This window comes from Peromyscus maniculatus, chromosome 8 (assembly GCF_049852395.1).
Source record: "Peromyscus maniculatus bairdii isolate BWxNUB_F1_BW_parent chromosome 8, HU_Pman_BW_mat_3.1, whole genome shotgun sequence".
Classification (NCBI taxonomy): domain Eukaryota; kingdom Metazoa; phylum Chordata; class Mammalia; order Rodentia; family Cricetidae; genus Peromyscus; species Peromyscus maniculatus.
In genome coordinates, this window is record NC_134859.1 from 18,823,646 (window position 1) to 18,851,387 (window position 27,742).

Genomic DNA, 27,742 nt, shown 5'->3' on the forward strand with positions numbered 1-27,742 from the left:
AGCAACAGGTAAGATGAGTGTCCTGGCTGGCGTTTCTGACTACTCCTATGGGACAGGAAGGTGGGAGGGGCAGCCAGGGGGAGGGCTGGAGCAGGCCGTTCCCATCAGGAAGCACATCCTGTTAGTGTCTGGCTCTGTGGCAGGGTTGCTATTTGTTGCAGTTGGCTACGCCCTCCTGTTCACCAAAAACAGCCTCAAAAACAACCATTTCCTCTCTGCTGAGAGACAGGGAAACGGGAGCTCACACACACGCGCATACACACATTTCCTTGTAGCAGGCATTCTGCTTTCCAGGACCTGCCATTTGTGGCAGAGGCATCAAGACGGGCTGGGCAGCAGAGAGGTGGCCAAACCCACACTGCTTCCACAAGCCTGCCTGCTCCTCTCATCGGCCTGGCTCCCACAGGCAGTTCTAAGGAGTGTGACCCAGCCGATTCTCACGCTGTCTCTGCCTCCTGAGTTACTTTGTTTTCCATTGCTGTAGGCAAGAGGCGCCTGGACACAGCCTCTCTGGCCCCTGTTCCAAAGAAGACAGCCCACTTACAACTCTGGATTCTCGCTGGTGTGGCCGGTGCCCCAGCTTTCTCCCTGGAATGGGTCTTGGGGAGACCAGCTTCAGCACAGGCTTGTCCCTGCTCCAGGTTCAAGAGGGAGGATAAGGCAGGGCTGTGAGCGGCTCACTTGGACCTGTCCCATGGGCTTCTCCCTATACTGCCGACATCCTCATGTGCCTGGCTGGACCTGCTGCATAGCTTCCCAAGGATGAGTGGTGATGTCCTCTAGCTACCCCTAGCAGCATCTCGGCTTTCTCTGGATGCACAGCGGCTGACTGGGACTTGGGACTTTCTCCGAGATAGACAGTACTCACAGTCAGATATGACTGTGCAGAAACTTGTGGCCACAGCTGTGCTGGTGGCCCTTGTCTCACTCATCCTCAACAATGCAGCAGCCTTTACCCCCAACTGGGTGTACCAGACGCTGGAGGATGGACGCAAGCGAAGTGTGGGGCTGTGGAAGTCCTGCTGGCTGGTGGACAGGGGGAAGGGAGGCACAAGCCCTGGGTCCCGAGCTGGGCAGGCGGACACACATGACTGCGAGGTGCTGGGATGGGGCTCTGAGTCAGCAGGTTTCCAGGAGTCTCGAGGCACCGTCAAACGTAAGTCTCTTTATTTTTCTGTCACCTTCAGGTGGTTAGGTGAGGGGAGGTTGTGCTCATGATAGTGGTGACGTCAGGGAACCTGGGCCTCATGCCCACCCTGAAAAGCAATGCTGCATAACTCCCCTGATGGGCCTAGACTCTGCCTCTGGCTTCTTTCATATGGCTGAAGGCTCTTTCTCTGCCATTATATGTGGTTGAAGGATGAAAGATGGGCATTCTAATCAAATCAAGACATTGTTCCTTGGTTAAAAAGAAATATTATTAAGGAGTGAATCAAGAAGTGTAAGACCATGTGGGTGAGTTCTGTCTTTATTTCTGAGGTAGTCAGGGCCTTCAGGATAGTGAAGGAGACTCTGGCTGGGATGTCTAGGAGACCAGAGGAAGCACGTGGTAGCAAAGCACAGTGTTACCTCCCCCACCCCAATGGTGGTCTTCTCTTTCTCCAGCTCTCTTGTCTTGGGGTCTATATACTACCCCGGGAGTGGGAACCTCCCTTAAAACAGCACTAAGGTTTGAGAGTACAAGAAGAAAGGGATGCATAAATAAGACGATGCTACATGAAACAGGCATGTCTGTTTACATGCAACTTCTCTCCAGATGACAACCCCTAAAACTGACAAGAGGTCTGGCTTACAGGTACCTAGTCTCTACTACAAATGGCCATGGAGGCTACAGGTCAGACAACCCCGTCAGAAGATGACACTGATCTTTAGAAAGCAGAAGACTTAGGTGTGATCAAGGGACTTTCTGGAAATCCTGAGTGACGTGTTCCTGACCAACAGCAGGTTCGCAGGCCAGGCCGGGGAATAGCATCCCCATCTCCTAGGTGGAGGTACCTAGGCTTACAATGGGGGTCGGCCTCTTCTTTGGGGCCTTGACAGGCAGGGAGCCTTTTTGTAATTTTTATTTTATTATTATTATTATTATTATTATTATTATTATTATTATTATTATTATTATTTATTTTTGGTTTTTCGAGACAGGGTTTCCCTGTGTAGCTTTGCGCCTTTCCTGGAACTCATTCTGTAGCCCAGGCTGGCCTCGAAGGCAGGGATCCTTTTACTGAGAAAAAGATCAAAGCCCATGAGTGCACTCTGAGAATCGAGGCATCTGTGGGAGGCCAAACAGCTGAACTTGGGTCTGTGTGTGATGTGTCAGTAGAGAGAGCTCTCCCTCTGCATTCTGTGACCATTCTGGCTAGGCAGGAAAGCTAGTAACCCTGAGGTTCCACCAAGTTTCTCATATGGGCTCTGGCTTTGCCCAGGTCTTCTGGGGGTGGGGCCAGGTGTAGGCCAGGGCTCCTGCCTTCTCCTTCTCACTAGGCTCTGAGAGTTGCCAAGTCCCTCCTGGACCATGCTGTCCCCGTGATACGTGTCCAGTACTGCCCCTTTCCTGCCTTTTGTGATCCAGCAGGTGCAGCCCAGGAGCATCTCGGAGACACCCTGTTCTTCCCACTCTCCTTCTGAGGTCTGTTACCTCAGGCCAACAGAACACACAGGGCCTCTATGACCTCCTCCCTACCCACATCCGTGTGACAGACAGCATGGCAGCCCCAGCTGCTCCTGCCCCAGCACCCCACATTTCCCCTTTCCCCTGTGCCTTCCTGAGGTTCTCACCTATGCGAACCTCTCATCTACCCAATGAGCTCCCTAGACGATTTAAAAATACTTTCCTAAGATGGGCTGCTGGTGGATGACTATAATCATAGCACTCAGGCACCAAGCCAGGCTAGCCCGGGCTACATAGTGAGACCTTGTCTCAAAAAGAGAAAAACAAACAAACACCTTTTGCAATTAATATGGCATTTGCAAATAGCTGATCCTCAATGAATCTGAGCAGCAACTATTGCTCAAACAATAGAAAGACACTGAGAAGCTTTTTGATATTAACGGGATGAAAATTTTGGAAAACAGGCTAAATGGATAATTCTGGTTGCTAACACAGTCGAACACACATTGAGACTGAAATGCAATAGGAACAAAGCAGCCATCAGTCAGCATTTCCTGAGGGGAAGCTGGTCCCTAACCCTCTGGCTGGGGACAGGGCTGTTTGGCTTTGTGCCCAGGAGCTTGGATGTGGAGATGATGATGCTGGTCTCTTCCCTTTCATCTTCTCTCCATGAACTTTGCTCCCCACTAGTGCCAACCACTCTAAGTCAGCTCACATGGACAGAGACAATAGGAACCACATGGCCAATGATGCCTGTTGCCCCCACCCTGTGGATCTATATCCCCAGCCTGCAAGATGACCTGCTACCATCTAAAGTCAGACCTGTGACCAACCTTGAGACTCTCTCGCAAAACCCCACCATGTTACCCAAGTGATTCTAGAAATCAACACCCTGGGGAGGGGCAGCTGCTCAAATTCTACCATCTAGACAGATGGCATCGGGGGTAGCATCCTTCACACCTGAGCAGTGATACTTCATAAATCCGCCAATGTACTATGGGGCGTATCAGTTGTTGTCATAGGGCTGACTATGTGGCTTGCTCACAATTTCATTATGAGAAGCAGTCTAGGGCACTGGGTCAGAGTACAGGACAGGCCACTTAGAATTTCCACATATCCCTGGTGAGGCCCTCTGGCAGGGCTACCTCCTGCTAGCTCTGTACCATGAGTTCTTGCTTGTAGAACACATGGAGCTGGGATCACTCAGTGCTTTTTGACTGCAAACATCCAGGGGACCTGCCTGAGATGCAGAATAAACACGTGGTCCACTCCATGACATCCTGCACTCTGGTCTAAGGGCTCTTTGCTCCCAGATGTCTTGAGAGCACTGGATGGAAACACGGTTCATCCAGGTCAGGCTCAGGCCCCCATATGCCTTTCCCATGTCATGCTGGGGCACCCCAAGAGGGTCATGGGGACTTTTTGCCAGTTGGCCATCTGTTATGTGGTACCCAGGACCTTGTTACTGATCAGGGACTCTCTTCCCCCAGAGAAGCTGGAAGCCAGAGGCCAGGGTTCTACTTGACTAGTTGAGCCCAGGTTTAGCTTCACTTTCTCATGCTCATTTTCTCTGTCTCACTTTTCATAGTCCGTGTTCTTGGTCAGGGGTCCTTAGCCCTTTTTCTGAACTCAGGCTGCACATGAATAAAGAACACAAAGTGGAACCCTGGCATAGGTCAGCTGGACCTCCATGCTACTCAAGGAAGAGCCCTCAACTCCTGGTCCTAGACAGCCTCTGAGCTTCTCCACACACCCTTGTACAATACTGCTGACTAGATAAGGGCTGGCTGGACACGTGGCCTGACAGACTGGTTAGGCATATGTATGTGTATGCCCTGTTCTCACTGAGACATCTCCGGCTGTGCATACAGGCAGTACAACAGACGGTGGGTCCTCTGGGTGGGGGTCAGCAGCATCAATGGGACGGCTTCTTTCTCAGCAGGGTGGGGCTCTGCAGCACTCTGTGTGATTCAGGGGATCTCATTCAGGCAGGGAGTGAATGACTGTGCAGAGTCAGTCATGGGGTATGGCAGAACCCAAGCTGCCAGGAAGGCAGAAGAGCAGACCAGCAGTCGGGCTGCGCTCTCTTCCTGGCTCCATGAGCCAGTCTCTTAGCCTCACTGCACTGTCATGCGGACACCTTAGCAAGCCACTTGGGTCATTCTCTTTCCAACTGCCCTGCCGTTATTCAGCTCCTTTCCTGGCCTCCAAGAAAAAGCTTGGGGTGCCTGCTGTGCTGTTCCTGTACTGTGGGCATCACATTTCAACACCCTCCAATTCTACTATGCTTTAAAGTAGCAGAGTCTCTGAGTGGTTATATTAAGTCACAGCTCCTTAAATCACCCGTCATGTTACCATGTGGAGTTGCATAACTTAATGTGTGTGCAGGGGGGGGGGTCACAAAAAATCTGGCTATAGTAAGAGTTTCTGAATGCTCAACAACCAAAAGTTGATTCTGAATCAAAGGGACAATGGATCAGGAGTGTTTGGGGCAGGGCTCGCCTATGGCTCTGAGTACTTCACTCCAGCCATGGCCCTGAACACACAGTGTGTGCCCTCAGCACTTCCTTGTGCTTAGTGTTCTCATGCCACAGTGCCAACAGCTGCTGCCTGAAACACCTCAGCTCCATTTGGAACTGTGTATGTTATGAATGGCGGTTTCCACTACTAAGCTTCTCGCTCTTACAGAAACACAATTGTTTCACAATGAGTAGCAAAGATTTTAAATATTTTTCTACCATCATTCCTCAGCATGTATGTATCCATTTGGTATATCTCTGGATTGAATTACAGTAATTGATTTTTTTCTTTCTTATTTTTGAGACAAGGTTTCACTATATAGCCTTGGCTGGTCTGGAGCTTGCTATGTAGACCAATTAAGTCTCAAACTCAGAGAGATCCACCTGTCTCTGCCCTGGGTGCTGGGATTAAAGATGTCTCATTGCCTATTTTTCCTATTTTATAACATTTTATTTGCTGATTTGAGTTTCGTTAAAAAAAAAACATTAAAAAATTTTGATTTTGGATTCAGACAGAATTATTAACAATTTCTGAAATCCCTTTAACCATACTTCTGCTATCTTGTATCATGTATTCATGTGAAGCACCCACATGGCAGGTCACAACTGTCTGTAACTTCCAGGAGATCTGACACCCCCACACAGACATACATGCAGGCAAAACACAATGCACATAACATAAATATAAGTAAATAATTAGAAAAATAGCTAAGCAGTGGTCGTTCACACCTTTAATCCCAGCATCTGGGAGGCAGAGGCAGGTGGGTCTCTGGGTTCAATGCCAGCTTGATCTACAGAGTGAGTTCCAGGTCAGCCAGAGCTACACAGAGAAACCCTGTCTTGAAAAAACTAAACTAAACTAAAAATAAAAAATATGGGCTTTTCAAGATAGCTAAGTAGATAAAAGCATTTAGACTATGCCCGACAGCCTGAGTTTGGTCCTTGGACCCCCACATGGTGGAAGGAGAGAACCAATTCCTGAGAGTTGTCTTCTCATCTCTATACACCCTGATGAAATGCACACTGTTGTACCCCCAATAAATACGCTAATGTAAATAAAGCTTATAAATATCAAAATCTGTATCAACTTTGAAAAATGAACATGTTCTACATCCTATAATACTAAATATTCAAGCAAATTTAATTCTTTGTTTATTTTTTGAGACAAGGTTTCTTTCTTTCTTTTTTCTTTTTTTGGTTTTTCAAGACAGGGTTTCTCTGTGTAGCTTTGAGCCTTTCCTGGAACTCACTTGGTAGCCCAGGCTAGCCTCAAACTCACAGAGATCCGCCAGGCTCTGCCTCCCGAGTGCTGGGATTAAATGTGTGCGTCACCACCGCCAGGCGAGACAAGGTTTCTTTGTGTTGACAGCCTGGCTATCCTGGAACCCTCTTTGTAGAGCAGGCTGGCCTGGAGTTCAGAGATCCGCCTGCCTCTGCCTCCTGATCTCTAAGTGCTGGGACTAAAGGCATGTGTTACCATGCCAGACAAGATTTAATTCTTTATCAATCACATTTATCTCACTACTACACAAATTTGCTTTTGTATTTAATAAATGGTAAAATTATATGTATATCAAAGAATTATTTTAAAATGTCTTTATGATTTATTATCAGTAAATCTTTGGCTTGTATTCCTATTTTATCTGCCTATATACCTGAGATATGTAAACTATTTCTTGGGCAAAAAGGGTTTGTGAGGACACGCGTGGTAGCACACACCTTTAATCCCAGACTTGGGAGGCAGAGCCATGTGGATCTCTGTGAGTTCCAGAACAGCCTGGTCTATAGAGCGAGATCCAGGACAGGCACCAAAACTACATGGAGAAACCCTGTCTCAAAAAACCAAAAAACATACAAAACCAAACCAAACCAAACCAAACCAAACAAACAACAACAACAACAACAACAAAAAACCAAACCAAAAACTAAGGCAGGGCTTGTGAGTGGGAGAAGTTTAAGAAGCCCTGTTTGGAGTGGAGAGGTGCTTCCCCAGAAGATCTGGGATTGATTCTCAGAACTATATGGTGACTCACACCACCTCTAACTCCAGTACCAGGAGAGTCCCATGCCCTTTTCTGGCCTTTGTGGGTACTAGGCACACACATGGTGCACAGATATACATGCAGGCAGACAATGATATCCATAAAACAATACATTTTAAAAAGAAGCCCTGACATACAGGGTAGAGATAACTCCACAATAGCTAGGGAGCTGGCTCAGAGGGCAAAGTGCTCACCGTGAAAGCATGAAGACCAAAGCTCTGAACCCATGGATACCAGGTGGGTGCGGTGGCCTACCTGTAATCTGAATGCTAAGAGCGCAGAGACAGAGGAGTAAGCTAGAGAGCTACATGTGCTCTTGGTTCAAGTGAAGAGACCTCAGCCTAGAAGCTGGAAAGTGATCAAGGGATACTACACGTCAACCTCTGGTCTCTACACACGTACATACAAATACAATTGTACCCACACTCACATGCCCCAACACAAGTGTGAACATGCATATACCCCAAAGGTACACACACACACACACACACACACACACACACACACACACACACACACAAAATAAAGCAAAAATATCCAAAAGTCCAGTGTACAGCTGGCAGAGCACTGTGTAGAATGCAGGTTGGTATAAGTAGTCAGGAATGCTTTTCCAGATTACAGAGGGAACCTTCTGGAGTGTGCAGCCTGCCAAATGGGCAGGGCACCCTGCAGGAGCACACAGAATTGGGCTGAGTACCCTGCAGTGTGTGGTTATTATTAGGCTGGCTGTAAAGGAGGGAGGTGCAACCAGCAAATCAAAAGAGGTAGCTACTGGTCTGAACCCCAACCACCACCTGCTCTGTTACGCGGCCTTAGTCTGCTGTGGGAGGTGAGAGCCATTAGGCCCTAAAACCACTCCTGGGCCTCAGAAAGTCACAGCATTCTGCACAAGGAACATTTCCTCCCTCTGCATCTTTCTAGAGTCCAAGATCATACTTGCCTGTTTTTTTTTTTTTTTTTTTTTTTTTTTTTTTTTTTTGGTTTTTCGAGACAGGGTTTCTCTGCGTAGCTTTGCACCTTTCCTGGAACTCACTTGGTAGCCCAGGCTGGCCTTGAACTCACAGAGATCCGCCTGGCTCTGCCTCCCGAGTGCTGGGATTAAAGGCGTGCGCCACCACCGCCCGGCCATACTTGCCTGTTCTAAGCTGTGCCTACACCTTGAGGGATATGCCCACTTGACTGTTTCCTACCAGGAGTTGTAAACTGCCAGACCCTAGTTCATCTCTTGTCCTTTCATTAATGTTTTAGGTTTACTTTATAAGCATGCCTGCAGACACATGCATGCCACGGCGCATGTTTGGAGGTCAGAGGCCAGCTTTTTTGAGTTGGTCTTCTTCCTCTACCTTTATGTAGGTTCTAGGAATCAAATTCGGGTCATCAAGCATGCATGGCAAGAGCTTTCACCCGCTGCTCAATCTCATCAGGCCCTACCTCACGTCCCTTTGAAGCATCACCCAGCTGCACTAGGGTCTTTGGTGATCTGGGTTCTGGCTGATGGTTGCTCTAAGGGCTGAAGAACATAAATTCTCAGTCACCAGAAGCAGGGCCCACTGGAGGCTGCCTGCTTTGCTGTGAGTAAAGCAGGAGAGAAGCAGCTGGAAGGAAGGATCCTGTCAGTGGCAATTGCTGTTGACTCAGCGGCATCCCGTGCTGGTGGGCCACCAGATGCATGGGCTGTCCGGATTGTCCAGTAAGCTTAAGATCTTGTACATCAACAGAACTCTTCATATGAGCAGCCAGTACACGAGGTTCACTGGGTTTACATCTGCTTGTGCTGCCCCCACACTGGAGGTGGCAAGTTGGAAGCCTGAGATCTAGAAGGGGTCCCCGAGTTCTAAATGACAGGAGAGTTCTCTGTACAGGAAGCAGCTTAACACACAATGGGCAGGACAGACTGACCCTTGGTGGCAGGAAGTGGCACAAAACCCCTGGATGACGCTGTGTGACTCCACAGCCTAAATATAAACATGACCCTGAAAGGAGCAGGAATCAGACACCGTTCCAGCATGAAGATGGGATGTGGCCCAAAACAGGGGCCTAGGCAGAATGGCAGTCTCATGTCATAGCACCCCAAGAGCAAGTCTGTGTTCAGTTCATGTGATAAGATGACTTCTCTCGAATTGCCATAATGGTTTGAGAAAGGACTGAAGGAAAAGGAACCTCACTTCCTGGCTGCCAACACGGGGTTTTAAGTACGTTCTTCCCACCATCCCACATGCTTACTGGTCCAGCATGTAGATGAGCGGTTTCTCATCCAGGGTTGCCCATGACACTTTACCTTTCACCTGTGTGGAGGCTGACTGCTGGACAAAGTCAGTTTCCAAGAACAGAGAAGTGCACAGAGGCCTCCAGCTATTGGATGAGACTTCTGACACCCATGACTTCTAACTTCCAGGCTCCTGTGTTCTCATAGGCTCTACCGTAGTCCACACAGTCACCTACTAGATTGGGTCATTTGAGGCAGGGAAACAGGAGACTTGAGAATCTGCCTTTGGTGTGTAGTGAGGGGAACCTGGGGATGTGGGGCTTTGGGAATGGGTTGGATGGCGGAAGGACAGTGAGGTACCCATAGATAGGCCTAGCAGAAGTGCTCACTATGTGCTCAGATACAGAACCCACATGAGATGGGAGGATAGGCAGACACTGAGCCTGAGAGCTTTGTGTTATTTGGTAAATCTGTATTGCATTTCAATAAACATTTAGGTCAAACCAATATTGGCAGTAATGGTTCAAAGTTACCTTCTAGCCATTTAAAAGCCCACTGAGGTGAAGCAGCCTGCCTGGGGTTGCCTTTCAGTGCTTTGTGAGAAGCGGGACAAAGGGTCTACAGGTTTCTATAAGCAGGGCCTTATTGCTAGCTCCCAAAAAGAGGCCACCCATCCTGTGCCTGAGATGGCCAACCTCCACATCTTCCTTGCCCACAGAGGAAGTCAATACAACAGTAACCATGGAGCACAGGCTCTTCAGGGACCTCGAGAGGCTGTACTCTTTCATGCTCAGTTCTTGTGCGTCTGATGATAACATTTGTTGTAACCCAATTCTGAAAATCAGCCTTTCAAATTTGGGGAGAACAGCAACTCCAGCCATCCAGGCCTGCTTTGAGCTGAGCACTGACTTATCTGCAACAAGTCTGTGAATCAGAACTCCCTAACCACTGCTAGACCATGAGCCAATGCTAGACCACGAGACAAGGGGACAGAGGCTGGGCTGGCATGCCACCATCTTGCAGTATGGGCTTTGGTGTGACATTTAATTGGAGGGGGGGGGGCAAAATTCTGGACCAGATGCCATCATCCCTCTACAGTTCACCTACAACATTCTGCCTTGCCCATCTCCTCAGACCAGAGTGTGGGGCAGGGAGCCGAAGAAGGGGAGGCAAGCCAGGCATGGTGGCGCACACCTGTAATCCCAGCAGAGGCAGGTGGATCTCTGTGAGTTTGAAAGAGATCCAGAACAAGTTCCAGAACAGCTAGGGCTACACAGAGAAACCTTGCCTTGAAAACAACAAAACAACAACAACAACAACAACAACCCCACCCCCAAAACCCAAAACAGAGTGGAGGAGGGAGAGGCAGGTACAAGGGTTGGAGCACCACTCTGTTTTTTTTTTTCCCCGAGACAGGGTTTCCCTGTGTAGCTTTATGCCTTTCCTGAAACTCACTTGGTAGCCCAGGCTGGCCTTGAACTCACAGAGATCCGCCTGCCTCTGCCTCCTGAGTGCTGGGATTAAAGGCGTGCGCCACCACCGCCCGGCTGGAGCACCACTCTGGCTGCTGGGAGAGTGAAGGACATGGGGCCTTAGAGACAAGTTGGGTGGGAGCCTGGGTTCAGCAGACCCAGGTCTGGCTCCTGATCTGTCCCTTGCTGCAGAGAGGCCCAGGAAAGTCACTTAATGTTATAGGCTCAAGTCTTTTGCCTATAGGAGGGAGAGGTAACAATGCTAAGTTTTAAGCTGGGTGTGGTGCCCCATATCTTTAATCCCAGCACTTGGAAGGCAGAGGCAGGGGATCTGTGAGTTAGAGGTTAGCCTAGTCTATACACAGTGAGTTCCCAGGATAACCAGGGCTATGTAGAGAGATCCTGCTTCAAAAACAAACAAATAAACAAGTAGCATAAAAACCAAAACCAAAACCAGTGTTGAATTCTTGCGTATCTGGACAGAAATTGGGGACAGCAGCTGAAGACCCATAGGGTCCACTCCTAAGCAAGAAGCTCTCCCTTCTAGTTCCCATTATAATACAGCACCTGAGTGAAAAAGGAACGTTTGTCTTATCAAGACCCAAACCAGGGGATGGGGAGATGGCTCAGTGAGTAAACTGTTTGCTGTGTGAGATCAGATTTTGGATCTTTGGCACTCACAATAAACCTATGTGGAGTGGAGTGTGCCTGGAACCCCAGCACTGGGAAGGATCCCAGGAGGATCCCTGGAGTTCAGCGGCCAGCCAGTCTAGTCAAAATGATGAGATATAGAATCAGTAAGAACCAGCGGGGCGGTGGTGGCACACACCTTTAATCCCAGTACTCAGGAGGCAGAGCCAGGAGGATCTCTGTGAGTTCGAGGCCAGCCTGGCTACCAAGTGAGCTCCAGGAAAGGCGCAAAGCTACGCAGAGAAACCCTGTCTCGAAAAACAAAAACAAAAACAAAAACAAAAACAAAAAATCAGTAAGAACCTATTCAAAAAAAAAAAAAAAAAAGTTAGAGAGTAGTAGAGAAGACACCTGAAGTTGATCTCTGGCCTCCATGTGCACACACCTAAGCAGGTCTACCACCCCTCAGCACATGTACACACATGCATACACCACAACACAAAGCCTCAAACCACAGAGCAGCATTCCAGCCCAGGTGGCATGTGACCACCGCAGTGGAGCTAGGGGGCCCTGGAATGGCTGGGAAGAGGACAGAATAGCATGAAGACTCCAGTGTAGGTACGGTGCTTCCAGAAAGTTCTGTTCAGAGAAGATACCCGCTGTTTGTAGTGCTTTTTCAAAGGTTCAACAGAGGCCCAGAAAGGGAGCAGCTATCACTGATGATGAGTGTGGCCAGGGCCGCCTGCCTTGGCTCTTCCCTGAGCGGCTCACCATACTGACCACCTGCCTTCCCTCCTTTTGGCCCACAGTACAGTTTGACATGATGCGTGCTTGCAACCTGGTGGCCACAGCTGCCCTGGCTGTGGGCCAGCTTACCTTCGTCCTCGGGCTGACGGGCCTACCCCTGATGTCACCAGAGTCCCAGTGCTGGGAGGAGGCGATGGCCGCTGCATTCCAGCTGGCAAGTAAGTACCCAGGGTGGGCAGGTTAGCCACACTGTGGCGCCCGTAAGGCTGGAAGACCTGCTGGGCCTTTCTGATATCATGGAGGGAGAGTACCCCAAGGCCCTGGGGGGCAGGCTTTTTACTTGTCAACCTATTTCTGTTCTAAAGGTAGTTCTAGCATACTGAAGTAAGGTGCTCTGCTTTTCCTGGTCTACAGAATCTGCACCACATCTGCCCTTCTAGATGTCAGACGCTAATTTGAAGCAGCTGGGGAAGAGCTGGCTCATGCTGGGAAGAGGTGGGAGTCAGGCCCAGCGTTTTTGTTGTACGTGAGGCTTCCTGGGGCCTGACCTGGGCTCAGCACACACCCTTGCTCATGTAAGAAGCAACCTGGTGAGAAGCTCATGTAAACATGTTATACACAGCCTGAATGGACAACAGATGTCCACCCATGCATGCATATATGCTCCTATCGCAGCTGTAACACAGATGCAGACCATAACCTGGCCTTGCATGACATTGAGTCATCAGAGAGCAGAGCACCTTTCAGTACTGCATCAGCCACCCACCTGCCTAGTGATCTGGGGGACACTGTATGCGAGATTAGAAAATGTGGGAGCAAATTTGCTGTTATTTATGTATCTGTTTGTATGCTCCTCACTATGTAGCCCTGACTGGCCTGGAACTCACAGGTATCTGTAGTGAGGCTGGTCTTAATTATCTGCCTGCCCCTGCCTCTTGAGTGCTAGGATTAAAGGCATGTGCGGCCATGCCTGGCTGAAAATTTCGCTCTTAAAGTGATGTCACCACAAGAAATGACCCACAGAATTGTGGAAGGTTTAGACTGGTGGTAGAAGTCACGGCAGCTGTCCAACTGTGACCCGCCTCCCAGTGACCAGGGCTTCCATTGCTCCATTCTGTGGGCTTGGAGCTCTTGGATGGTGAGCAGCTGGGTGAAGTTCAAGCCTCCTGAAGCGCACTGAGGATGTCAGCTATTCAGTCTACCGACAGAAATGAGGGCCCACAGGTGCACAGGAGTAGCAGGGTGTGGACACTCTCAGTCGACCTTTCCTTTTTGGTCTAGAATGCCAGCCATTCCTGTGTCCAGTGTACACTCCTAACAGGGGAAATGGCAGGAAGTCTGAAGTGAATCATTCTAGGAATAATGGATCCTGGGCCTTTATCTTTCTTGAGAAACAGTTTCCAGAATGAGGCTGACCGGTATTTATGTGCTGGAGAACGCCTGGTGGGAGTCAGGAAACCCTGCTACCCTGGACGCTAAGAATAGTGTGGCGGAATGGTCCTGGGAAAGTCACTTCCCTGTGGCCAGTCAGAGGCAGGAAGGGGTGGGGTGGGGGTGGGGGACTGGGAGGATTGTGAAGGCTCTGGAAGAACCCAGGGCTCAGTGGCACGGGAACTGGATTTGTATCTTGGCTCTACCTACGTGAATGTGCGCCAGTCACTGAGCCAGCTGCAGCTTACCCAGCTGCAAGACAAGGTCATTTCTGTGACTCCCACTGGATATGAGGAACACTGAGATGAGACGTGCAGATGTGACTGAGGGTCAATCCTATCCTCTTCCCACCCTCTCCACGGAAGGTACAACATGGGACATGTTTAGAAGTTTCTCACTTTGCCCTCTATTGACCAGACACACAAAACAAACAGCTTTTCCCACTCAAGTGAGGGCCGCCACCATCTGAATCCACCCTCTCAAGAAGGAAATGGAAGATTTTGAAAACATTACAGGAAAAGCTGAGTTTTAAAAACGATATCTTGCTAGGAATGCATGTCTTTAATCCCAGCATTCTAGGGGCACAGGTAGGCAGATCTCTGTGAGTTCAAGACCAACCTGGTCTACATAGCAAGTTCCAAGCCAGCCAGAGTTACATAGTGAGACTCTGTCTAAACCACCCCCGCTCAAAAAATAACAAGTGAAAAAAAAAAAAAAGAAAAGACATCTTAGTGGCAAAAAAAGAAAAAGAACAATAGCTCTTTCATTGCTGTTGTTTTTCCCTCTGCAATGGTTCTTGACTGTGGAAGTGACTACTGCTATGTGGCAGTCAACCTGATTGCTGCCTTTCTTCCTTAAACATCCCGGGACTCTTCCCTGGAGTCTTCCCAACTTGCATGGGTCTGCTAGCAGGCCCGACAACAGCCTCCTGCAAGCATCTGTTTCATGAGAAAACAGGGTTGCTTCCAAATATTCATTGAAGAGAAATCAAAGTGAGGCAAACTTCCATGAACTGAAATTCAATTATCTTCGACAGTTTTGGAGGGGATGGATCAGGGCTGAAGGGGGCTGGGGTTAGTACACCCCTACTTTGAATATTTCGAGGCCAGCCAACCTCTGAAGAGGTTAGATCATCTCTGTCCAAAAACTCCCCAACAGCTGGAGACCAGCGGAAAACGCCAGAGCAATGAGGGCGGTGGCCCCTGGGCCAGTTTGGGAAGCTTCTCATGCCTCCCAGGCTGCCTTGTCCCTACGCATCTGACTATCACCCTGACAGGTCTGTTTTGCCCAAAAAGGAAATGCATTTGGCCTGTTTAGACTCGTTTCATTGACAAACAGTACAGAGAGCAGCTATGTGCCTTTCTTCTATCACACTGCTAATTTTAGAGCTGGGTTTTTTCCTGTGCTTGGGTCTGTTTTAAAGCCAGGGAGAGACTGTGGGGCGCCAGGATGTCCTGTCACAGGACGAGGAAACGCCTGCTATTACCTGTTGTCAAGAGGACCAGTGCTGGGGTGAGGTGGGTGGGCAGGGGGAAGAAGATGCGAATGGAAGAGGAAAGTATATGGGATTGACTGAGGAGGCTGGGACACCCTGGAAACCAGTAGAGGCAACAGACCGAAGGGTGGACTCCCCGTCTGCCTGTGCTCTCACTTGCTGCTCACTCTACAGCTCTGGGCACCAGTACCATACTCCGCACAACCCTGGGCTAGTAAAAGGACCACCCCTCCCCCTACAAGAACTGCTGCTCTGGGGACGTTTCTCAGCAACATCAGGGAGAGCCATGTGAAGCTACTCTTTCATGGATTGTCAGCAGTCTCCTGTGGTTTACCCTTATATATTCAACCCAGTACCTGCAATGGCATTTCCACGGTCTGCTAAGGACTTTCCAAGTCTAATTTTGCTTCACCTGCAAGATGGAAAAATTCCTTCATGACCCTTATTCCATGCCCTCAACAGTCTGCTCATTGAAATTCCAAACTTTTCCCTGTGACAGCAGCATGCTGTATGTCTTTCAGGGAGCTTAAGACAGAATTCAACACAGAGAAGTGCCCCCGAAAGTCTCAGGGAGACAAGGAGGGGCCATGGCTCCGACAGTATTTCCTCTACCATCAGGCAGCTCCACACGGCTGTCTTGCTCTCCCACTTCCTTTTTCTCTCGTTCTCCTCCCTGTTTGGCTTTCTGTGGTAACCAGCACAGCACAGATTTAAAAATGCAAGGGTTTCCCATTGTCTCCCACCCAAGGCCCATTTAGTGTGAAGATCAGTTGACTATCGGCCCGTGAAGACACAGAATACAGAACCCTCTCATTTAGTGTGAAGATCAGTTGACTATCGGCCCGTGAAGACACAGAATACAGAACCCTCTCATTTAGTGTGAAGATCAGTTGACTATCGGCCCGTGAAGACACAGAATACAGAACCCTCTCATTTAGGGTGATGATCAGTTGACTGTCGGCCCGTGAAGACACAGAATACAGAACCCTCCCTCTCAGCAGTGCCCAGGCAACTGTGCACGCATGACCCCGGGACGAGGGTCTGTGAGGGGAAGCTGGACCTGCCAGGGCCTGAGCAGTTGGCTCCAAATATTGGGTCGAGTGCTGATTTTTGGCCTCTCCATGGAAGTCCACGTTTCCGTGAGCTCAAGCTCCCACTCTGGCGCCCGTTTCTACTTCCTCTGCTCTTTATTTCTCCTCTCCCTTTTGCTGCATCTTTCATGGTCTGTGACGTTGATTTTTTCTTATGGTGCTGGGTATTGAACTCAGGGTTTCCCACATGCTAGCAAGCACTTAACCACTGCGCTCCACTCCTAGGCCCTTTTTCATTCTGTATTGTAGCTCAGGTTGGCCGGGAACCCCCCAGATAGCATAGGAGGAGGGAAAGCAGCACTGAATGTGTAAGGACCTGTGGCCTGAGAAGGGGTCAGCCTGTGTGGCCGCTGGCTCTTCACTGGCACTAAGTGGTACCTGGAGCAGGGAAAGGAACCGGGGTGGGTTCACAGCTCTGCTTGGGAGGCACCTCAGTGCTACATGGCTCTTGCGGACTTCCAAATTCTTCAGGTGTGTCCCAGCTGGAGTGCAGGCTCCAGGCCAGAGGTTCCACACCTGGCTCTGCTCACGACCACTCCTCATTAGAATCCCTTCACCTATGTCGTCTGAATACGAGGTGGGGCACATGACCTTCTTTTCTGATCCGTAGGTGTACTGTCTTCAGGATGTCACCAGTGCTGTCACCCTTCCCTAAAACCCTGTGGTGACACCCACACTGAGGAGACACCACCCCCAATGTATGGTCCCTGTGTCCTTGAGTGCAGAACCTGGGCTCTCCTGCTACTCACTCTGGGTGGGTGAGCTATCCTCCCCTCTAGAGTCGGTCAGTTCTGCATATCTCTGGAGTGGCCTTCCTGCCTATTCCTCCAGTATTCGCAAAGATGTGGTCCAGGCCTCACTAAGCTGGGTCTGAAGATAAGATTCTTGGGGGCCAATGGTTTAATAGGATAAAGCTGCACATGTGAAGTGCAATTCCTCTGCCGTCATTAGAGCCTTGGTGTCTGAGGAGCCGCTGTGAGGACACTACACACAGGGGCAAGCTGGTTAGGTCATCACTTCCCCTTAGACATGCCGGCGTGGCACTACTGATACACGCACGGGCTTATGGCATCCTCCCTATGGAATGCCAGGCTTAGAAAGTTCAACAGTTTGTTTTGGGAGCCAGAGAGATGGGAACTGAAGGCCTCAGAAAATGGCTGTGAATGTGTAATCCTGAAGGCCATGCTTTGCACCTGAATTCTTACTTAAAAGCTCCTCTTCTACCCATTACCATTATGGTTTACATAACCTGTTTCCAAATCTCTTTGGGCAATGGTCCTAAACATGGCACACAGCATCAATTTGTCTTCCTGATGCCGAGGGGCGTCTAGGGAGCATGTGGGTTGTGTAAGTTATTTCACAATTAATTACTTTATTCAGAATGGCCTTCATGGTGGAATCTAAGCCTTTCTCTTCTCCAACATGTATGTGTATGTATGTTCGGGCAACTGAGTCCAGGGCTTTGTGCATGGAAGACAAGCACTTTACCACCGAGTTACAATCTCAGCTATTAAAAAGATAAAATAATTTTTTTCCCACTTCATGTGTTTTGAGATGGTGTCATGTTTGAGGGACCAGGCTAGCCTAAAGCTCTCCATATAATACAGCTCATGATGGTCTGAAACTCACTATGTAGTGCAGATTGTCTCCAAACTGGATTTCTTCCTGCTCCTGTCTTCTACATGGTTCCTACAAGCATGCATCACCATACCCAACTTCAGCCTTTGGGTTTTGAGGCAGACTCCTTTTGCTATGAGGCTTAGGTTGGCTTCAAACTCACAATACTGTGTTCCCTCTGAGTGCTGTAGACCCGCATGTTCCAGCATACTTGGTGAAGACATCTCCTTTTGTGGGAGCTTATCACCAAGCCCCAGTCTTGTGTGATACAGTTTTGGTTCTCTGAAATCGGTGCGCTTGTACCTGCCCATTTCTGACTGCCTGCACTTTGACTTCGGAAGCTCAGCCTTTGCAAAGCCCATTTACAAAGTGCGTTTTACTTCACACATGTATTAGTTAATGGATGTTAGCATCCACCAAGACCACTTTCAACACCGGGCTCTGGGGTGTTCTTTATCTCTTGGCTCAGCCAGTTTTGAACCTGGTCAAAATTGCCAGAGGCATGAGCCGGGCGGTGGTGGCGCACGCCTTTAATCCCAGCACTCGGGAGGCAGAGCCAGGTGGATCTCTGTGAGTTCGAGGCCAGCCTGGACTACCAAGGGAGTCCCAGGAAAGGCGCAAAGCTACACAGAGAAACCCTGTCTCGAAAAACCAAAAAAAAAAAAAAAAAAAAAAAAAAAAAAATTGCCAGAGGCATGGTGGCCCACACCGTCAATCCCAGGACTTGGGAGGCAGAGGTAGGTGGATCTCTGCAAGTTAGAGTCCAGCCTTGTCTATATAGCAAGTTCAGGGCCAGCTAGGGCTACATAGTAAGACTCTGTCTCAAACAAACAAATGAAAAACCTCCCCCAAAAACAAACCAAAACATCCCCACAAACTAACTACTAGAGCCTCCCCCATGCCATACATGCTGGTTTCCTTTAGCCTTTCCTGGTAACTGTACAGTTTCTTTTAATGGCAAGACTTAAGCATGCACTCATGGCTGTTTAGCGTTCTTGAGGAGGCTGATGTTGCTAGTCTTTACTGAGGGTGGTAAACACTAACTGAAATGGCCTCTTGTGAGCTGGTGGGAGATCGGTTTTCTTAGACCTGCAGATCTTGTCACAGCAAAGCATCTTTTGCTTAGACTTTGCCTGGGCTGGATAATTTCCTTTTTTGTGTTCTTTATCTGGTCCTCAAGTGCCACTCTGCATCCTAGTTACACTTCATCTCTCCTCCCTTTCTTCCCTCCCAAGCTGAGTCATTCATCTGGGAGCTTTAGAAGAACACGATCCCTTGCTCCTCAATCCCTCAGATCCTCCTACTAGGAAGAACCATCTGGATCAAAAACTCAGCTTTGCCGGGTGTGTGTGTGTGTGTGTGTGTGTGTGTGTGTGTGTGTGTGTGTGTGGTGTGTGTGTGGGGTGGTGGTGGTGCACGCCTTTAATCCCAGCACTCGGGAGGCAGAGGCAGGCGGATCTCTGAGTTTGAGGCCAGCCTGGTCTCCAAAACGAATTCCAGGAAAGGCACAAAGCTACACAGAGAAACCCTGTCTCAAAAAAACCAAAAAAAAAAAAAAAAAACACCCCACAAAACAAAACAAACTCAGCTTCATGTCATGTAGTGTTCTTCCCCGCCCCCCGGAGACAGGGTTTCTCTGTGTAGCTTTGCGCCTTTCCTGGAACTCGCTTTGGAGACCAGGCTGGCCTCGAACTCACAGAGATCCGCCTGCCTCTGCCTCCCGAGTGCTGGGATTAGAGGCATGCGCCACCACCGCCCGGCTCACGTAGTGTTCGTACCACGGGGGATTCAAGACCCGTGGTGGAAGAGGCAGAAGCCTGGCTCGCTCATCTTCTCTGGCTGCGTGCAGACTGGGCATGCCCAGCCCAGTGTGTCTGCAGCGGTCCCTTTGTCAGCGTGCTTGCTGGACTCCAGCCGTGCTCCCTCAAGGCACTCCAATTGCTCACTCAATTGCAGAGGAGCACCAGAGGTCAGCCCCAGTGTCTTTCCTCTGATGCCACCTGTGTGTATGTTTGATAGTCATTCCAAAAGGAAGACCTTGTGACAGAAGCTTCGGCCCCAGGAAGAAGGCAGGAAGGAAGAAAGAGAGGAAAGGGACGCTCTCCACTGTGCTGGAATTCACACCGCCCTCCGCTGGCCATTGCACAGGAAGAGGCTGTTTGCTTTGGCAACTCGACTTCATAGAGATGGAACTGATCCCATGTGCAGAGCAGAGTGCTTGCTGAAGCACTTCCCTTTGGTCGCTTTCTGGACAGGCTGATTACATCACTGAGAATCTGGGGGAGAGAAGTCTTCAGGGGAAAGGACACCGAGGAGAAAGGGAGCCTTCTTTAGGGACTAATTTAGTTTAGGGGTAATGAAAGAAGAACTCCAAGCTGAAAGCCAGCCTCAGCTTACTGGTCCATCTCCTCCCATCTAGGCTTACCTCTCTCAAGTACAGGAGGTTCCCACAAGCAGAAGCTAGCCTTATTTCAGAATAATGTCTGTAGTGCAATATGCTGAGCCAGCTGACTCCAGGTACCTTCTCACAGAGGACAGGAGCTCATGGAGCAACGCAGTGAATTCATGGAGCTACATATCTCTGCTTCCCATGTTTTTATTTGCTTCTTATTGACAACACACGGAACAAAGGGTGATGTCTGTGTCACCTATCTTAGTAATGTCTCATCTGTTGGCTCAGGTAGGGCTTGGATGGCAGCCGACTGTAGGAGCTGCAGGATGCTAATAGCTATGCCTCTCAGTGTATCTAATTTAATGTGCAGGACACATGTCCCTGGGCTGGCCTTAGTACACCTAGCTCCCTGTGCTGAGGTTCCCTATAGGGCTCCCCCATATTGGGAACGAACAGACTATTGCATTTCCCCTTTGTCTGTGTGTGTTCTAATGTGGTCAACGTCAATCTGACAGAACTGAATCTCAGGCTCATCTTCATGCAGAACGAGTGATGTGCAAAACCTTTGCTTTTGTTCGAGATGGGGTCTCTCTATAGAGCCCAGGCTGGCCTGGAACTCAAGGTCCTCCTGCCTCTGCCTCCCCAGGGCTGGGATTGTAAGTGCATCCCACCACATCAGCATTCAGTGTGAGGCTTTATTAAATAGTTATGCTTTTCCACAGGGAACAACCTACTCTTTTTCTTAACATAGTTTTGTAGGGCAGCTGAGCTCAGGTCCTCATACTTGCATTGCAGGTATGTTGCCAACTGAGCCATCTACCTGGCCCAGATCAACGGTTTTTATCTTCCAACTTATATTTTCAGGACATAGAGGGCTATACCAGGTTTTTTATGCACACGTGTTACATTTCTTTGATTAATTTATCAACACAGTTAAGTGTTCTTTCATCTTTATGGTGTTTCTGGAAGCAGATACATGCTCTGAAACTTTGGTTTGTGTACATGATAAATAATATAGCTAGTCATGGGAACACTATCTTTCGCTTGCATACATACTATGCTGGGGCTAAGAAAAGAAAGGAAGGGCTGCAGATTGTGCTTAGTGGTAGGGGACTTCCTTAGTATGCACATCCTACCCCAACTCCCCAAAAAAGAGGAAGGGAAAGGAAGGGAAAGGAAAGGAAGGAAGGATGGAAGGGAAGAAGGAAGGAAGGACGGAAGGAAAGAAGGAAGGAAGGAAAACAACTGAGCACAGTAACAGTTCAGTGAGTCTGATGCTGGCAAATGTCAGGCAGCAGAGGTGCTGCTTCCTCTCCCTCATCTTATGCCTCCCCAGTGGAAGGACGCTGGCCTCTCACAGTTGGTATAAGCTTAGCTCATAAGCTTAGCTCTTATGCTGCTAGGGAAGAATAGCCCTGCAGAGAACTGCCATGGGACTGGGAGGCTGCTCTGCTGCCTATACTGACTATCTGTCAAAGGCCTTTGTGTCAATGCCCATACCTCCCGGTATGGTACGAAACCATCAAATGCCATCTTTGGGAGGGTGGACCTAGTTCTTAGCTTCCTCAGATAGATACCCTTGGTAGAATTGTAGATTCATCATCTTAGAGCAAATTAGCCATCTGAGAACTCCAGGGCTAACGGCTAACATGGTCTTTAGGAGACTCAGCAGGTGGTGGGTGGCTCTGGTCATGTGAGACTAATTCTGATCATCCTTTAAGATCAAAGTGGCTGAGTCAGTGGCACACGCCTTTAATCCCAGCACTTGGGAGGCAGAGGGGCAGGTAGATCTCTGTGTTCAAGGCCAGCCTGGTCTACAGAGTTCCAGGACAGCCAGGGTTCCAGTGGGGCCTTTACTCAGCCATGGCCAGCAGGTCACTAAAAAGCAGAGGCAGGCATTCCCATTCCTCCTTTCCCACAGGTTCACACCATTCTGTTTTGTTTCGAATTTGCTGGGATTTGCCTCAAATTATTTACTTAGCAAGTAATTACTGACAGTCCTTGGAGTGGAGGAGTTCTGGCACCAGGGACATGGGAGAGAGAGACAAAAGGAGCGGTAAGAGGAGACCAAACACCAGAAGAGCCAAGAGATGGACACAACTCTAAACTAAATCCCTCCTAACCATGAAGTGTGGGGCCGAGGAGTCCCCTCCTCCTAGGCTGTGGCTGAGTTGTGGAAGCACTGGTGGCAGAACAGGCAGGGCTGCCAGGCTGAGGCGCAGAGTCACATTCTAAGGCACCAGGAAACATTTTATACGCGGGGAAGACACAAGCTTTGCTCTAGGAAGACGGCAGTGGGGCTGTGAGAGGAGGTAGCAGACACACCAACGTCCTCTGCAGTGTCTGCCAGCACAACCGCGGGACGTGGACCACGGAGCAGCTCATTTGCTGCATTCCTTGCAGGAGGAAGAGCCTGTCCCTGAAGAATCTGAAGTTGTTCCTCAATCTGTTGGCATGTTTCACTGTGACGCACGGGTACAGAGGAGTCAGAGCAGGGATGACTGTGCACGTGTGACCACCTGACCCTGCAGACGCCCTCCCCGCAGGCGACCCCTCCCTCTCCTGCAGTTGGCCTGTTACACCTGACTTTTCTTGACAGTTTTATGGCCTGTGCATTTTTTGGAGGTGCAACATAGCCTGTATTTGAATTGTTCAGAGACTCCCTGTCTGTGCTCTTATGATTTCCTCCTGGGCCACCACATCTGGGATTTTCATTCCTTCTCTCTGCCGACCTGCAGTTCAAGCTGGGCTGTCCCAGTGGGCCCCTTTAGAGGAGGCTGATTTGGTTCATGACCACATGAGTTTCATGTTATAATGTTACCCGGAGTGCAACTGTGGCCCCAGGGCCACAGCACACTATTTCTGCAAAGCCTTGACTAAAGCAGGTCTCGCTATCCTTCATGTGGCAACACTTGCTGTTCTCTTCCTGCTAAGTACCCTAGTCCCATGAATGTACCTTAGTCCTTACCAGAAGATTCACTGTCATCCAAAAATTGCAATCAAAACAAGTTTCCAGAGAATACTACTACTACTACTACTTTTTTTTTTTAAAAAAAGAACTTTGCTGAGCAGTGGTGGCCCACACCTTTAATCCCAGCATTTGGGAGGCAGAAACAGGGAGATCTCTGTGAGTTTGAGGACAGCCTGGTCTACAAATCGAGTCCCAGGACAGTCAGAGCTACACAGAGAAACCCTGTCTCAAACAAACAAACAAAAAGAATTAATTCTTTTAAAAAGATTTTTAAACATTTTTTAAATTATGTGTATATGTGTGTATCTGTACACTTATGTGTGCAGGTACCTAAGGAGTCCAGAAGAGAATGCTGGATCCCCTAAGGCTAGAGTTTCAGGCACTTGTGAACCACCTAATATGGTTGCTGAAAACCAAACTCAGGTCCTCTGCAAGAGCAGTATGTACTCTTAACCACTGAGCCATCTCTCTAGCCCCAAGAAAAATTTTTTGTTTGTTTTTTGCTTTTTTGTGACAGGGTTTCTTTGTGTAGCCCTGGCTGTCCTGGAACTCTATCTGTAGACCAGGCTGGCTTCGAACTTACACAGATCAACCTGACTCTGCCTCCTGAATGCTGGGATTAAATGCATGTGCCACCAATGCCTGGCAAGAAAATTTCCTGTAAGAGATTACCTTCAGACCCTTTCTGCTTACACATCAGTGATTCAGACCAACTCCAAGACAAACAAGGGGGCTGTGTGGGTATTTGACTCTGCTTTAGTTTACCCTGAGGCTCTGGGAGCCAATTAATTAATCTGTTCCATTTTGATGAAGGATATTGTGGATATAAAGCTGGGGCCACTCAGCAAAAATTTAAAATTTTGTACATATGTGTAGTGAATACATGTGTGTACATACATATGTGCAGGTGCACTTGCCTGTAAGTGTGTAGGCTAGAGGTTGACTCTGGGTCTCTTCCTCTATTACTCTCTACCTCTTTTTTTAAATGTCATTTTGTGCATGTGTATAAAATGCATGTAGGAGTGTGCATGTCACAGCACATGCATGGAGGTCAGAGGACAAGTTGTGTGGAGTTAGTTCTCTCTTCCCACCTTCATGTGGGTTCTGGGGATTGAATTCCAGTTGTCAGGTTAGATCATTGGGCAGCAAATGCCTTTGCCACTGAGCCACCTCACTGGATCCTCCAGCTTATTTCTGAGACAGGGTCTAAAGCTGAGACACTGAGACATCTGAGACATCTGAGACATTGACACTGAACCTGGAGCTCACCCTTCTGGTTAGACTGTTGCCTAGTGTGTGCTTTTCTCCTTCCATGGAACCTGCCTGTCTCCATCTCTTACAGTTCCAGACTCACACTGCCATGTCTGGCTTTTTCTGGGAATCTGAATTAAGGTCCTGACGTTTATATGGCAAGCATTTTACCCAATGAGCCACATTGTCCCTTAGCATGTCCCTTAGCATGCACAGACCCAAAGGGAAACTCGGGAAAGTGAGAGCAGGGTAGATACTTGGTAGCAACTGGTTCCTGCTGATGGCCAAGTTTCCTCCTACTTGCCTACCCTCTTGGCATCTTTCTTTCTTTGGTCTTGTTTCCTTAGGCTTCATATCCTCCCTTGTTTATTACTTATTGTTTCAGAAGACACCTGCTGGCAACCTGTGTATCCAGGCTGCTCAATTCCAACCTCTTCTCAGTCTTGAAACAAGCATAAAAAGTTCCTTTGGCTGTTACTCATGTCCAAAGACCTAAGAATGAGGAGACAGACTGAAAGCATTTCTACATGCCTTAGACAGAACGCCAGTTCCAACTGCTTACTCTACTAACATGAATGTCTGTAGCATGAAGCTGTGAACAGAAGCCTCACTCTTCACTGGTAGGGAAGTTGCCTCTGGTAAGCAGGTAGTACAATGGAATGAAGTGTGTGTGTGTGTGTGTGTGTGTGTGTGTGTGTGTGTGTGTGTGTGTCCCCTAAACTCGCTCTGTAGACTAGGCTGGCCTTGAACTCAGAGACCAACCTGCCTTTATCTTCCAAGTACTGGGATTAAAGATATGAGCCACCACACCTGGCTTGGAAGGCAAATTTTAATAGCCCTGCACGTATGAAAAGTTCCATAAAGAACTACCATCAACATGGACATGTGTTTTAATCATTTAGGACAAGATGAGGGAAAGCAAACTCTTTCAGTTCCTAACTTCTGGAAGTTCCTGTGAGGATGAGATAACAACGACCACGTTTTAGGAAAGTCAAAGCTGCTGTTCCCCCGTCCTTCCAGTCTCTGTCTCTCTTGATGCTGCTCTTTGCTCTGGGAGCACAGGGGGTCCTCATGATTTTGTCTTCCAAGGAAAGCAGTGGTGGTTTGTGAATGAATGAACAGTCACAATAGACCTACAGATGCCAATATGCAGGGCTGTAGAGGACAGCAGCAGGAGTTCTACCTACCCAGAGCTCTGGGAAGGATTTGGATGAACCCGAGGGGCTCGTGTTTGACCTAGACCAACTCAAGTGATGGGAGAGTCTAGCTGGAGAAAGACCCAGCTCGATGGTTGGAGGAGGGTGTTGCTGGAGAAGAAATGGTATTGATCTGTGGTAGGGGCAATATGGGATGGGATCTCTGTGTCCTCCTCCCTTCCCCATGCCTCTGTCCACCAAGACCCACAGACTTCCCAGTGCTGCCTTCTCTGTCAAGCAGCCGTGTCCTCACATCCTAGTTGACAGTCAGGGCAGAAAACTGAGATGTCCCTATTATAGGAACCAACAAGATCAAGCCATTGTCATCCCTTAAGAGAGGAATTAGTGAGAGCCAGACATGGTGGTACAGTACTCAGGAGGATGAAGCAGGATGCGGATCAAGAGTTCAAGGCCAGCCAGGGCTACACAGTGAGATCTAGTCACAAAAGCAAACAAGCAAACAGTAATCAGGACAGTGGTATCACTCTTGACTGAACATGTGCCGCGTTAACCAGCTAGCAGTTCCTGACTCACCTCTCCTGGCCCTTATGCGGTGTCAGGTTATGAAGAGGGAAGGCACAGAAGGAAAAACAGCCCCAGAGCACAAGCAGAGGAGGTACGGTGGGGAGAGGGAAACTCTTGAGAAGAAGAAGGAAACCAAACATATCAAAACCAGACCCCAACCTGGCTATGCTTGCTAGATGTGGGCTCTAGGTCACCCTGATCAGAAGAGAGGGAACCTCTGCTCCCTCTGACAGCAGAGCCATGGGTATGAAAATTCCCCAGCATGGATTTAAACCAACAAGTGCCAGTCTGTTTTTAGATAAGATTTAACAACTATCTGTTTTTGTTTCAAATGAATTAAGCATTTATCAAAGTCAGAGGTAATTGAACTCAATTTAACAAAATGATGGCTGGTTCTGTCTGGGGCTGGGAAGGCTGCCTGCCAGGTGTAGAAGCTGTACTGACCCTCAACAGCAGGCCTGATCCAGAGGTTGACAGGACAGGACCGACCCTCTACTGTCTCCTCCTCCTGCTGCTGCCCAGAGTTACAGCCTGGCTGAAACCTCCAGGTGCAAAGGCTGCAAGAGAGAAGAAGGTGGACACAAAGCAGCTTAGCCCTCATCTAGGAGGAAAGCATTGAAGGAGAGGGGCACAGCCTGCCTCCTGGGGGCTCACATATAAGCTATTAACCTATTCTCTCCTCTCTGTAGGCTTTGTGCTGGTCATCGGACTGGTGACCTTCTACAGAATTGGCCCTTACACCAACTTATCTTGGTCTTGCTACCTGAACATTGGTGCCTGCCTTCTGGCCACCCTGGCGGCTGCGATGCTCATCTGGAACATTCTTCACCGGAGGGAGGACTGCATGGCACCCCGGGTGATTGTCATCAGCCGGTCTCTCACAGCACGGTTTCGCCGTGGCTTGGATAATGACTATGTGGAGTCTCCATGCTGAGAACACCCTTATTGGGACTTTATGAATAACCACTGTTTAACGTCATAGTCTAGAAACCAATTGCCTGTCCCAGGCCCTGCTTGTGCAGAGGTATGGGGCAAGTCTGGGTTACCTATACATACATATGTATGATACTCATGTACATTTATTATGTTACATATGAATACATTATGTGTCTATACATCATGTGTGCCAGCCTACTTCTGACACAGTCTTCCTTGACCAGCACAGCGCGGCTTCACATCATGCAGGTTTAAGAGGTGGAGACTAGAAGCTGAGGCAGGGTAGGAGGCAGTGTGGGCACCTTGCTCTCCACCTCCATTTGGGGTTAATTTATTCTGCATCTACTAAGATGGCATCCTTGGTTACTTTTATAAAGCAGAACATGCAGGAAGCTTTTCATGAAGGGTCTGATAATCCTTGAATGAAACAGAACTTATAACAGGTGGTAACGGTATTATGCCAGAATCAAGTTAGAAGTGTACGTTTACTCCTGATTATTTGTCTAAGTTAAAATAAACACAAGCCTCTGAACTGTGTCTAAAACGCATGTTTTATAAACTCCATCCATATTTCTACATTCTTCTGAGACTTTTGTGGGATGACACTAAAAAG

General features: G+C 48.7%; 2 protein-coding genes across 6 annotated transcripts in view; one reads left to right on the forward strand and one right to left on the reverse strand.

Moving 5' to 3' along the window:
• The window catches only part of Ift140 (intraflagellar transport 140), an 88,449-nt gene that overhangs the window by 17,327 nt on the left and 43,380 nt on the right, over positions 1-27,742 (reverse strand). The window contains exon 20 of one of the 5 annotated variants that reach the window (XM_076577531.1): positions 26,412-26,750. The exons of the other annotated variants lie outside the window; for them this stretch is intronic. Within the exon in view, the coding sequence (XP_076433646.1) occupies positions 26,462-26,750 (289 nt within the window). The 3' untranslated portion in view covers positions 26,412-26,461. Of the gene's footprint in view, positions 1-26,411; positions 26,751-27,742 lie in introns of those variants that run through there. 5 annotated transcript variants of the gene reach the window in all.
• Positions 218-27,661, forward strand: Tmem204 (transmembrane protein 204). Its single transcript, XM_006971661.4, has 3 exons — positions 218-1,156; positions 12,287-12,442; positions 26,883-27,661. Exons 1-3 carry the CDS (start codon positions 877-879, stop codon positions 27,125-27,127), a joined length of 681 nt encoding a protein of 226 aa, XP_006971723.1. The 5' UTR covers positions 218-876; the 3' UTR covers positions 27,128-27,661.

Excerpts from the sequence above, each read along its gene's own strand:
- Tmem204 (XM_006971661.4), top strand. The coding sequence starts at position 877 with ATGACTGTGCAGAAACTTGTGGCCACAGCTGTGCTGGTGGCCCTTGTC. Across the intron at positions 1,157-12,286 it reads GTCTCGAGGCACCGTCAAAC|TACAGTTTGACATGATGCGT; the intron begins GTAAGTCTCTTT and ends TTTGGCCCACAG. Across the intron at positions 12,443-26,882 it reads CGCTGCATTCCAGCTGGCAA|GCTTTGTGCTGGTCATCGGA; the intron begins GTAAGTACCCAG and ends TCCTCTCTGTAG.